Below are 12,955 nucleotides of genomic sequence, written 5' to 3'. Positions count from 1 at the left end.
TTCTTTGCATCGCATTGAATAAATAACATACAGTAATGAAGCTGTCATTTTTGTCAGATATATTCAATGACGCATGTAGTGGTTTTGCAAACATTTCTCAACATTAATGGTGATTTCTAAGCATTTCTGTAACCAAACTTTACCTTGTGTCCACTTTTGTTTTTTTCAGCCCAAGGACCAGTTGCCTCTGCACTATGCTGCCTCACGGCCCACAGGTGCCCAGAACGTTATTCAAACACTGCTCAGGTTTTCCAGCAAAGATGCTCGCATGGTGCAGGATAAGGTACAGAGTTAAAATATCCCTACTGGTTCCTCCTTATTTCCTTAAGTTATCTGTTTTAAATCAACTTAAATTTACAGTGTATACACTCTGATGCAATTTGCCAACTGAGCCTTTTACTTACAGAGGTTTTAAAGTCACAGTGGGATTACTTTTGTACTACAAAGATAACCATTGCTTGTTTTTACACATCCACCTTGTCGCCCAGAAACTATAAATGAATCAATCTCACCAGCCCCTTAGATTATGTTAATAATGCATTTAGAATGCAGTGCTGTTTCTTCCTCGGTGTTTACTACAGTATCATCATGCATATGCTGTACGCCTACTTCAATTCTTTCTAGGATGGCTGCATTCCAGTGTTTTTAGCTGTCGAAGCTGGGAATATTGGAGTTGTGAAGGAGCTTCTCGGAGCAACGCCAGAGCCACAGCTCAGAGCTCAGAGGAAGGTAAAAGTGGGACTGAGTCAGTGAAAGGCTTTGTTCCTTTAATCTTCACATCTTGGACGCTGTACAGTAGATCTGTCTTTGTATGATGTGCAGATTAAGTGAGCCCAAGAAGTTTCACTATATGTTTTAAGTTTTAAGTTCAGATTTTCTTGTTTCAGAAGTGTTTTGTTTGTTCTTAAGAGCCTCGTCCATTTCACAATAAGATGATGAAACTGCTAACGGTTACAATCAAATATGCCTACTGGTGTACAGAGGACTTGTAATAGTTTCTGAAAGACTGAAATAGAACATCAGCGTATGGTGTTAAAGTGTAAAAAGTTTCTCATTTCTAGGTGAGATGCGTAGTGCAGGGCAGCATGGTGGTCCAGTGGTTAGCATTGCTGCCTTGCAGTGCTGGGACCCTGGGTTCAATTATTATTAATTTATTAATAATTATTAAATTATTATTATTGTTTACACATTGCTTTTCTGGACACTCCACTCAAAGCGCTTTACAGGTAATGGGGACTCCCCATCACCACCACCAATGTGCAGCATCCACCTGGATGATGCGACGGCGACCATCGTGCACCAGAACACTCACCACACAACAACTATCAGTGGGGAGGAGAGCAGAGTAATGAAGCCAATTCATAGATGGGGATTATTAGGAGGCCCTGATTGGTAAGGGCCAACGGGAAATTTGGCCAGGATGCCAGGGTTATACCCCTACTCTTTTTGAGAAACGCCCTGGGATTTTTAATGGCCACAGAGAGTCAGGACCTTGGTTTTACGTCTCATCCGAACGACGGGCCTGTTTGTAGTATAGTGTCCCCGTCACTATATTCGGGCATTAGGACCCACGTGGACCATGGCTATGTGCATGAAATCTGTATGTTCTCCCCATGTTCACCTGGGTTTCCTCCTAGTGCTCTGCTTTCCTCCCACGGTCCGGAAACATACTGGTAGTTTAATTGGCTTCCAGGAGAATAAGCCTTGGAATGAGTGTGAGCATGTCTTTGTCTGCGTGTGCCCTGTGATGGACTGGTCTTTGCTTGCTGGGAAAGGCTCCAGTTCCCCTGTGACCCTGAATTGAAAGAAGCACTTAGAAAATGAAAGAATGTGTAGTACAGTTTTTAAAACCCTCATATACAAGTATTAATTGGAGCCAAAGCTACCATATTTCCAACTTAAACCCAATTTACTACTGTATTTCGAATTCTGATTTGTTCCTTTTTGCAAGGCTTGAGGTATTAAGTCATAACTTATTGGCAGAAAAATTACACTTGCGTTTAGATTGTCTCCATGTCCCAAGCGTTTGTTCTGTGTTATGAAGCTAAATCATTCCATCTGTAATTTTTCCAGCAGCTGTTATTAAATGATTCTGTGGTTCAAAAATGAGTTATGTGAAAATGGGAAAAGCCTTTAGATAACAGCAGTTACAAGATGCAGTTTGATTGTGTGAGTCACCATAGTGTTTAGTTCTTACTGCACAGCAAGATTCATTAAATACAGCACAATCATCTATTGCAGGTGGGTGCTTAGATCAGTATTAGTACCAAATGTGCCTAGATGTTTAATCTGCTTCTTTTGAGCAGTGCTAATTTTTGTGGTTTTTCAACTTAACCAAACAGACAACTGATTTACTTTAAAGGTTTTATAAATGGTCTTCACTTCAATTTAAATCTATGGAGGACCACCTCCATTCTTCAGGTGATTGTACCAGACATGAGATTCCACTGAATCCTTCTCCCAGGGATTTTTTTCCCGATTTTCATGGAAAGAGAGTTTCCATTCTCACCTTTGTCTAGTGCCGGGCAAGGTGAGCCGGGGTCTAGTGTGAGAAGGTTAAATAGGACCTTTGTTTGGAAGTAAAGTTGACGTCATACAACACAGCAAAATGAGAAATAAATGACACAAAACAACACAGGCGCCGCTCATACAAAAGTAAGAGGTTAGTGCATCTGCATTAAGTTATGTTGTGATTTCTCTTGCCATTGCAAACTGGCCCAACTTGTAATTAAATCTTATTTAATTTAATGTTTCAGGGTAATGGCGATGCTGCTCTGCATATCTGCTGCAGGAGGAAAGACATAGAAATGGCAAAGTTTCTCGTGGAATTTGGGGCCAGTGTAGACTTTCAAAATGTGAGTGTCGCTTCATTTTCAGTGGCACAGTTTCAACCAAATGTGACGGAAATACACCAATAAAGAAAATTACTGCAGCTATGAAGAAGCAAATCTGCGGTGTTATTGGATATCAGCAACTGTTAAAATGGTAAAAGAATGCCCATATGTCTATAAGTACACAATGGCCACATTTGTGCAGAATAATGAATGGATTCTTAGAATTTCCTTTGAGACACCACAAGGGCATTTCCTCAGTGGTTTCTGAATCTTTTCAAATGTTTGTCCAGCTGGAGTGTCGCCCGGTGCAGTGCTCTTTACGAGATGAGGCGATAGCTTATTTTTGAGTCGTAATTGTGGAGATAATCGTCTCCAACTGATTCTTGTGGCTTTCATTGCCTGACGTTAGGACGAAGGACAGACACCTCTCCATGTTGCTGCCTGGGAAGGAGATGAGCTCATGCTGAAATACTTCTACCAATGCAAAGCCAACCCCAACATTGTTGACAAGGTACATAGAGAATAGGAGGTATGGTAATGATGTGGAAGAAAAGGAGCTGGAGCTGTTGGAGCTGATGGCTTATTCACTGCTTTGTCACAGATGGACAGATCCCCTTTGCATATTGCAGCAGAACGAGGCCACACCAATGCAGTGGAAGTCCTGACAGAGAAATTCAGGTCTGATGTTTTGGCCAGGACAAAGGTACATTTTCAAATCCTTAATTGTTACACATGACATTTACCTTTCTATATTTTGTTTGGAACAGGAAGTTTGCCATCCAGTTTTCAGATCCTTAGAAGCCTTAATTGAATGTCTTAACCACATTATCAACCAAACTTACCTTGGTCGTCCTCAAAGTACTCAACATTCTGCATTTTAGTGCACTGGACCAAAGCATTTCCATCTCTGTGCTACATTCCCCTGATCGACGAAGGTTGCTATTGTTATGACACAATAGGCCTTATTGGGACACTTCTCTGTCAGTCTTCATGACAAGACAAAGTCTTGTCTTGTCTACCTACAGTACGTCCTGTAACAGACTGAAAACTTTGCACACAAATGCCTGACTACAACAATGAGTAGCCACATCTCATAGCTTTTCTTTCCCACAGGATGGCAGTACTCTCATGCACATTGCTTCTCAATGCGGCCACCCAGAAACTGCACTGGCATTCCTGAAAAAAGGAGTTCCTCTTCACATGCCAAACAAAGTAAGTTGTAAACAGCAGTTCAAAAAAGTGAATCAATGCTGAAAACTTCATAGGCTATCACTGTCTATATATAAATTATATTACTGGTTTACCTGAGCATGCTCTGGGACACATTTGTGTCAAAGACCCTCAGTTAAAATCCATAATTCTACCTGGTTTTGAGGATAATGCAGTCATTAAGTCACCAATATGGAGAAAGACCAAATGATTTGAGGCATTACTTTTTAAAAGAGTCCCCTGGTGATTTAACAAGGTCTTTTTTTTCTGTACCTGAAGAGTTAGTTTTCTCCTGAAACAGAACCCCAATTACTGCCCATTTAAGCAAATGTGTCATCCAGTCCATGATGAAACTGTGTAACCAGCGTTGAGAGTTCAAAATTGTAGATGCTGTAACAGAGCAGAGGAATCTGCTCTACCTCAGGGGGTTCTACCTCTGGTCAGACTGCCAGGGGCAGCGAATACGAACATTGCTAAGAATGTAATTAGTGTGCATTCTGCTGGGAGTTGTTACGGAAATTGGTGCCCCCTGCAGGTGAGTTGATTACCGACTCTATAAAAGAGAACTAAAGAAGATGGAGGTTATCGACTCCTTCAGGGATAGATCGGTAACGTCTCGAGCAAGACAAACATGGAGCTTATTCAGAGAGACAAAACAGTGAAATTTGTTATGATCTGGGAAAACTAACACCGATGGTTGCTGTGTTAGGGAATTGTGTAATCGTAGGTTTGATTTTTCGGTCCCTGGCCAAACAGGATCTACAAGTAGAAATATCAAATGATTTAGAATGGGAAAGTGGAACGGCTAAGGTTAAGGACCAAACTAGAGTCGGAAGGAATTAAACACCAAGGTTAGGCCGTCCTTAGCTGATTAACTACTTTTACTATTTAGAGAGAATAGGGTTACAGTATAAGTACATGGGTCCTCCATACCAAAGCGGTACGAACACGCTCTCGATGCTGGGGCGCTCCCTGGCCCAGCCGGCTGTTGTGTGCTCTCCCAGGCCGGAGCAGTGTGCCTCCATGCAGCCGCAAAGAGCGGCCACAGCGCGGTGGTGAAGGCGCTGCTGCAGAAAGGAGCCCACGTGGACGCCACCACCAAGGACAACTACACCGCGCTCCACATCGCGGTGCAGAGCTGCAAGCCCCTGGTGGTGCAGATGCTGCTGGGCTTCGGGGCCCGGGTCCAGCTCAAGGGCGGGAAGGTAGGATATCGATCAAACCCTTCCCATAGGCCATCGGCCATGACATTGAAACAGAACAGCATTGTGGTGTTTTTTACCGTATGTTAATGACAAGGTTCATATTTCTTATTTGTTTAATATACTGTAGGGGCTATTTATTTCATTCTAGGTTTACTATTGGCTTGATCCACATTGTTCCAAGATTGTGCGTCTTTCCTTATAAATATTTTTTGTGGAACATAATTAACTTGTGGGTCAGGGTTTTAATAAGGTGTATATATGGAGGTTTAATACATATTTATTATCAATTACTATCAGGTGAGATGTTTACAATGTTAATGAGGCATCCCTAGATATACAGTACTTATGAGACCAGGGTGCTGACCCAGTATTAATCTACTGTGTATCTGTACATATTGTACGAACATTCATGGCATTAATGTTATTTCTTCCACATTCACTAACATGATTAGCAATGGGGATATGGTGGCGCACTGGTTAGCATTGTTGCCTCGCGGTGCTGGGGCCCAGATTTCATTACTAAGGCTGCTCTCTGCGTGGAGTTTGTATTTTCTCCGTGTGTTTGCATGGGTTACCTCCAGGTGCTCCGGTTTCCTCCCGCAGTCCAAAGACAAACTATTATATTAATTGGCTTCTAGGAAAACTGGCCTTGTTGTGTGTGCCTGTGTGTGCCCTGTGATGGGCTGGCATCCCATGCAGTGTGTATCCTGTCTTGTGCAACTGCTTGCCAAGACAGTCTCTAACTCCCCCATGACTCTGTATTGGATGAAACAGAAAATGGATGGATGATAATGAATAGTATATGTTATTTATAGTAATGAGTTATCTAATGACTTATCATGTGGCTCTGACTACAGGCCCAGGAGACTCCTCTGCATATTGCTGCCAGAGTGAAAGAGGGAGAGAAAGTGGCAGAGATGCTGCTGAAGAGCGGAGCAGATGTCAATGCGGAGCAGGAGGTCAGAGAGTTCTGGATCATTTTGTATTTCCTTTTTTTTTCACAGGAAGAGAGAATATGAGAGTTTATTTACATAGAAAAAAAATACGGAAAGGGGAGAGCATGTGTTTTTTTATTTATAATCCAGGATATAGAGAATCGGGAGGAGAAATAAAAAGAAAACAGAAACATGAAGTGCCCAAAACTGACCTGCAAGAAATTCTTGAAGCCCCTTCAAGACTTGGACCGTCACCTTACTCTGACTTGCCAGTGTCAACATCATAGCAATTCACAAACGTTAACTAAGAGGCCCTAATTATGAGTTTTGGATGTGTCATTTTAATTCTACACATCTCTCCTTTCGGGCAGCTGCCCATATACACAACATTTTGGTAAGAAGTGTCAGGGAACCGATAGGTAGAATAGGAGGATCCTTATGCGTAACCGTGAATCCTTCAGAATGTGGAGTAGCACAGGGACACTATCCAAAACACGTAATCCAGGGGCTTGGTCAATTGGAGAAGCAATGAGTCCGGTTACCAGGGAAATCCGAGAAAGACAATCTGAAAAATGAAATCCAAAGGGCGTGGTTGAAAAAGGCAGAAGCAAAGATTAGGAACCGGGAGATCAGTCGAAAAGGTTGAAACGCGCACAAGAGAATTCTACAGGAGGCTTCTCAATAGTGAGCATGGGTTCGTGCGTGAGGGAACTTTAAATACTGAAGGGAGAGGGATGTGGTTGGATAATTGGTCTGGGAGTGAGAATTTGTGGAATTTGGTACCTGTGAGAATGTGATTTCAGTTTCAGAATGTGGGTTCAGTTAGGAATGATATTGTGAAACAGTGGGTTGGGAACGTAACTTTGCGAGGGAGAGTGGGGGGTGTGACAAGTACTTTGCCGTTACCAACGAAGACCTTGCTGTGGCCCTTTTTACCAGAATGGGGAAACAGCCATGCATATAGCCGCTCGCCATGGCAACCTGAAGATGATGCAGGCCCTGATCGAGGAAGGAGGGGATGTGACCTCGAAGTCTAAGGTAGATTTCTGAAGCATTTTGTGTGGGACCCTGCATCGGCTTGTGGGCTGAAACATTTTGTTTTTCTGTTTTTTTTCCTACTTTTCCACATGGAATTGACTTCTGCCTGTTCTTAAGGTATATGTATTCCTTCCTCTGACTGATTATTTGGAGTAAGCAGCAGCAGCACTGGGATTTGATAAATACCTTATTACTGTAATGGGACAGAATGCAATGGATTGATGTCAGCAAAACTACACTAACGGACGTTTTTTTTTCTGTCACATAATGAATTCCTCTCAGTGGGCAGTAAGTTGCTTTGTGAAGCACAAGCATCGCAGAACATAGTCCACTGACAAAAGATTGAGAAAGCACCCTTCCCTTTCAAAAACGTCTATAAAGAGACATGTGCTTTAAAAAAAAAAAGATGACATAGTTTTGTTTGTGTGTCTAATGATTTAAACCCTAAACCTTTGGCTTTTGACAGACTTTGGCACAAACAGTGGTCATCCTGGTCAGGATGTTTCCAATAGTGCCATTGTGCTTTGTGTAATGAAACCCAGCAGCTGTAATTACACTGATGGAGTTATCGTAGTAAGGGCAGTATAGAAATAAAAGAATAACAATAAGGTGTTTAGAGGTAAACTGTTGGCCTGTCCTGTGATTTTCTCAGATTGTGCACGGTACTTACTCCACACGTCAATATCTGCATTTCAATAAACCAAAACCCATTACCACCAGCCTAAGAATATTCTTGAATGTCTGAGCAGGACAGTAATATTGTCCATCTGTCTTCAGGCTGGAGAGAGTCCTCTGCACATAGGAGTACGCCACTGCCATGCCCACATTGTACAGGAGATCCTCAGCTATTTGGCCAATGAGAGGAGCCCCAAAGAGGCCACTGTGTGTGTCAGACAGGAGAACCAGGTGAGGGAAAGTCAGAGAGATGTGATTCTGAGTGATTGTGACACCAGAATGCAAGACGTGTTGTCACCGTTCCTCGGTGGAGCAAAAAGCATGGAAGACGTGAAAACAAAAATAATTTAAGACGGTTGTCACAAAGATGGTTTTGAATATTTTCTTATCAAATCAAATAAACAGTGCAATGCTGTACTATTTACAATAATATTTACAATACTGTAATGTGCACGCTGTAAAATGTTGTGTTGTAGATTGCATGTTGCTGCCTTTTATTATTTGTATGATCAAATTATCAGCAGCTATGAATAGTAGAGATCAGGTGCCATCAAGTGGTTGAGGCCTGTCGTTGCAGTCACTAGAACACAAGAGAAGATTACAAATGGCAGCAGACCATCTGACCCATCTAATTATCCACCCAGTCATAAGTGATCACTATTGCTAGGCAAAAAAAAAATTAACAAAAGAGAAAATCCTCTTTTTTCAAAGTTATTAATTGTACATTTAATTTAGCTTTATCAATTTGACAAATGGTAGAGATCCATCCATTCTTTTTCTAACCACTTTATCCGACTGAGTGTCGCAGTGGAGCCAGAGGGTTTCTCGGTGAGTAATGGGCAAGGCAGGATACACCCTGGATGGGACGACAGTCCATCACGGGGCACACCCTCGCACCTGGGCCAGGTTTCTCAGTAGTTTTTAGACTGTGGGAGGAAACCTGAGCTCCCAGAGGGAACCCACATGAAAATAGGAAGAATATAAAATCTCCACGCAGACACCACATCACACCACACCAGACCTGAACCCAGCACCGAGAGGCAGCAATGCTTACCACTGCCTCACCTTGGTCACCAGCCTATGGTCGAAATCCTTGTCACCAAAACACAGAAATCGGAAAACGAGCCAGCTCTTCAGATCCTTTCAACAACCTGTTCTTCTTCTCGTTTTCTCATTTCCGTGTTGGTTCTGTCTGTTCACTGGGTGCACAGGGCTGAGTAACTTAACTTTTAATTAAACAATGTGCCTGTAGGAAGGAGAGACACCCTTGCATCTGTCTGCGGAGCTTAAGAAGGAAATGATCCACTTCGAAGGAGAGGACATCGCAATCGTCAGAATCCTCATGGAGTGTGACGCGGACGTCTCTGCAGCGACAAAAGTGGTAACACACTTTCATGAGGAAGACTAACAGTTTTTGATAGTGAGGAGCACAGCAGCCTCTTTTCTCACCAAATCCTTTTAAAAAACAGTCTCCTCCAAAGACATGGGTTTTGCTGGACTCTGTCACCTTTGTTTTTTACGTTTCTCATTTCTCTGCCCATGTGCCCATCTCCAGCCCTCGTCACAGGACAGGATTCATCAGAAAACCTGACGTTGAAGGTCACCTAACTCATTTCTCAAAGAGGTTCCGACCCAAACACTGTCTGCGGTGTCTTCGTCAGTTTTTAACTGAGTTTTCTGTATCCCACCTACAAACACAAAACAAAAAACATGACCGACTTAAGACAATGTAGGGAGAGGTTTGAATATTTTGAGCGTGCTGTCTCTTTGCAGCATCTAAGTGGCTTCTTCTTTCTATTTTTGTGAACGTGCCGACAGTCCGGGGAGACACCCCTTCACTACTGTGCCAGAGTGGGCAATGCAGATGTCCTCCTGGAGATCCTCAAGAGCCTCAAGTCCAGTCAGCTGCAGCAGGCTGTCAACAAGCACGCCAAGGTACAAGTGTCTTCAACAGCTCAGACCTGGGAAATCAAAGTAGTGTCTTCTGAGGTGTGGGGATGAAATCAGCTCCTTTTGAGTTTCTAATGAATATCCTGTGTTCCTGGTTTCGGGAACCAATTACGCTTGAATCAACACATCACTGTTCATTACTTCAAAGAAAATGTTAGCCTAAGTCATTGTAATTTTGAGGGCGGTCAAGGGTTGATCCTAGTATAAATCTGGTTTGCTTACCATTAAAAATCCCCCTTCAGTAAAACAAAAATGTATATCGTGGAATTTGTTCTGTGGTGTTGGGACAGAATGGGTGGTCTCCACTACTGCTGGCGGCAGAGCAAGGACACAAACAGATTGTGAAGATCCTGCTGCAGAATCATGCCAGAGTGGACGTGTTTGATGAAGTAAGACATCATCCTTTCCTCTAAGATCTCCGTCATGTAGTCGTAGACTGAATGGTTTTTCTTCAAAGAAGAATGGTTGTTTTCCCCATCTGTGACTAAATTAGTCCTTATGCCAGAATATTGGGTATGGTTTTTGCTGTATGGCAAATATAAAGGCCTCTAATTTAGAAACAAATTTGCCGTGTTTATAAAAAAGTTGCCTGCAATGTCTTCTTAAGATTAGATTTCAGGTGTGCATGACATACGGTTTTACTGCATTACCAGTTTCACTCTCAGTCGGTCTTAAAAAACGAACACTGTTAAAAAGGTGTCTATTACCATGAAGGATCACAAGACATGCAAAGGTGATAATTTAAATAAACAGTCGTGCTTTTAAGTTTTGTACCTTCAGTCGCCCTTGGCTTGGTCTTCTTCTCTTGACATCCAGCACGGCAATGCAGCTCTGCACCTGGTCTCGGGAAAGGGCCATGAGGAGATTGCGGACATCCTGCTGTCACACAAAGCATTTGTCAATGCCAAGACCAAACTGGGCATGACCCCACTTCACCTGGGGGCACAAAATGGCTACAACAGGCTGGTGCGGATGCTGGTGGAGACCCACATGGCCAGCATCGATGCCCTCTCTTTGGTGAGACTCTTATTAGCAGTGAGCAAACTGCACATCTTTGTAAATGTGTACAATACCCAATGTGTATGATAGTGCAATTAGCTTCTAGTGTGTCTACCTAATTTTGCGTGAAATGATTACACTTTTGCCCATCCATCACTGTCTTTTTATAGCTAGCCATGATTCTCTTTTCTTTTCTTAACATTTTATTGAACAGACAAGACACGGGTAAAAGGCATTAATCTTACCTCGGTGCTTTCACTGTTTTTTATTGCGTTTTGCTGTTTTTTTCATTACAGTATATAGCATACACTTTTAGAAGGTTAGTAGAAGTGAGGGCTGATGAAAGAGAAGAACTGGCAGGTTTGTGCTTGGACCTCCCCCGCACATTTGGTGTCAGTTCTCATGGTATCTCAGATCATGGGCTGTCACTGACGGGCTGTGTTGGGCTGTATTGTCTTGGTAGGTTAAAAGTTGCTGTCTGCAACAGTTCTCTGATATAATCCATCCTCCAACATGGACTACAACACCAAAGGCACTATGATATCATTCTCTTGATACATGGGGTGTACTGGTGGCTTTCTTTCTGGGATTTTCTTTCTTTTCACCAGGCTTCACACTCTGCAGGTTAAATCACCTCATTACCTGTACTTTTCCAATCAACTCTCTCAGCAATGTGGTGACGTAGTGCTTACGTATCAATGTCACTGGAGTTGAGTTTATCAGTTAATGAAAAATGTAAATCAATATCCAAAATATACATAATTTTTTTTTAAAACATAGATCTATAAATAGTTCTCCTCTGATGCTCTGTTTACAGTATATGCTGGATAGATTGTAATCTCCCAAATACATGAATTTCCCAATTTCCCAAATACATAAAATGCCATATACAGCACTGCTGCATACATGGGGCAGCCTGTCACCCTTCACTACAGGTTTAGGAGTGTCACATATTGTGAAAAGTTAACTTTTCTTCTCTTCCAGAATAAACAGACACCTCTTCACCTTGCGGCTCTCAATGGTCAGCTAGAAGTGTGCAGCAGCTTGCTTAACATGAGGGCGGACGTCAACGCTACTGATATTGTGAGTGTGGGCTATAATGCTTGCCAAAGAAAACTGGGTGGTCACAGTGTCTCCAGGCAGCTCCTCATAGCAGCTTGTTGTAACTCACACCCTGAAAAAACCCGGAGGTTTACCCACTCCGTTTCCAGAACTGAAAAAGTCATGGAAGCATGGGGGTATAAATGAATATCCTGGGAAAATATAGGTATATAAGTATATAATATATAAGTAAAGCTGAGATGTGCTCTAAGTTGGTACATACCTAAACAGCCCAAAAATCTCAGATGGTAGTGAACGTGATTACAAGTTTTGTGGAAAAAAATAAAATTGTCCTGGAGGAAAATGCTTTCCCTGTGAACCTGGAGCTACTTTCCAGTGTGTTGGCATTGATAGAATACCTGAAAGTGCAAAGACAGACCATAGAACTCTGCTACCTTGTCACTCAAAAGCTTAAATTCCAGAGTTCAGCTTTTTTTATGGCATTTCATGGTAATATCTGTGACTCATACAGCGATTCCCCCTTCATCCCCACAGCACGGACAGACGCCTCTCCATCTGGCCGCAGAGAATGACCACTCGGAGGTGGTGAAGCTCTTCCTGAACCACAGGCCCGAGCTGGCCACGCTGGCCAACGTCGAGGGCGCCACCTGTGCCCACATCGCTGCTTCCAAGGGCAGCGTGGCCGTCATCAAAGAGCTTCTCAAGTTCAACAAGGGCGGGATGACCTCTGCACACAACAAGGTGACCGCTCTACAAAAAAACACAGCGTGTGATTGTGTCTGAGAGAGAGAGGTTCAAGGCAACGAAATCATGTGTTGTACATTGACCACCGAGAGGTCATCTAGGTCATTTGTTCATCCCATTGGAGTATATTGGTGGAGAAAACTGCAGTACAGCACAAAAGAATTTGAATAGGAGAAAAAGCAGGTTGTGATTGCAAGAAGATGATGTCGAAAAAAAATTGTTTCACTCACAAGGCACAGGGGACCACATACATTTTTTTGTTTTATTCTTGAGAATATCTGTGCCTCTTTTATATTAAACATGT

General features: G+C 42.6%; 1 protein-coding gene across 1 annotated transcript in view; it reads left to right on the top strand.

Annotated features, from left to right (window-relative positions):
* trpn1 (transient receptor potential cation channel, subfamily N, member 1) overlaps positions 1-12,955 on the top strand; it is a 37,140-nt gene that overhangs the window by 13,404 nt on the left and 10,781 nt on the right. Inside the window, exons 4-19 of the mRNA XM_088929179.1 lie at positions 170-283; positions 625-729; positions 2,757-2,855; positions 3,244-3,345; positions 3,436-3,537; positions 3,948-4,046; positions 5,048-5,248; positions 6,106-6,207; positions 7,123-7,221; positions 7,999-8,127; positions 9,149-9,277; positions 9,715-9,831; positions 10,137-10,235; positions 10,663-10,863; positions 11,830-11,928; positions 12,442-12,648. Coding sequence (XP_088785305.1) covers positions 170-283; positions 625-729; positions 2,757-2,855; positions 3,244-3,345; positions 3,436-3,537; positions 3,948-4,046; positions 5,048-5,248; positions 6,106-6,207; positions 7,123-7,221; positions 7,999-8,127; positions 9,149-9,277; positions 9,715-9,831; positions 10,137-10,235; positions 10,663-10,863; positions 11,830-11,928; positions 12,442-12,648 — 2,004 coding nt within the window. The remainder of the gene's footprint in view (positions 1-169; positions 284-624; positions 730-2,756; positions 2,856-3,243; positions 3,346-3,435; positions 3,538-3,947; positions 4,047-5,047; positions 5,249-6,105; positions 6,208-7,122; positions 7,222-7,998; positions 8,128-9,148; positions 9,278-9,714; positions 9,832-10,136; positions 10,236-10,662; positions 10,864-11,829; positions 11,929-12,441; positions 12,649-12,955) is intronic.

The sequence above is a fragment of the Atractosteus spatula genome, chromosome 12 (genome assembly GCF_055471065.1).
Source record: "Atractosteus spatula isolate fAtrSpa1 chromosome 12, fAtrSpa1.hap1, whole genome shotgun sequence".
NCBI lineage: Eukaryota > Metazoa > Chordata > Actinopteri > Semionotiformes > Lepisosteidae > Atractosteus > Atractosteus spatula.
This window is presented reverse-complemented; position numbering and strand designations above follow the sequence as displayed.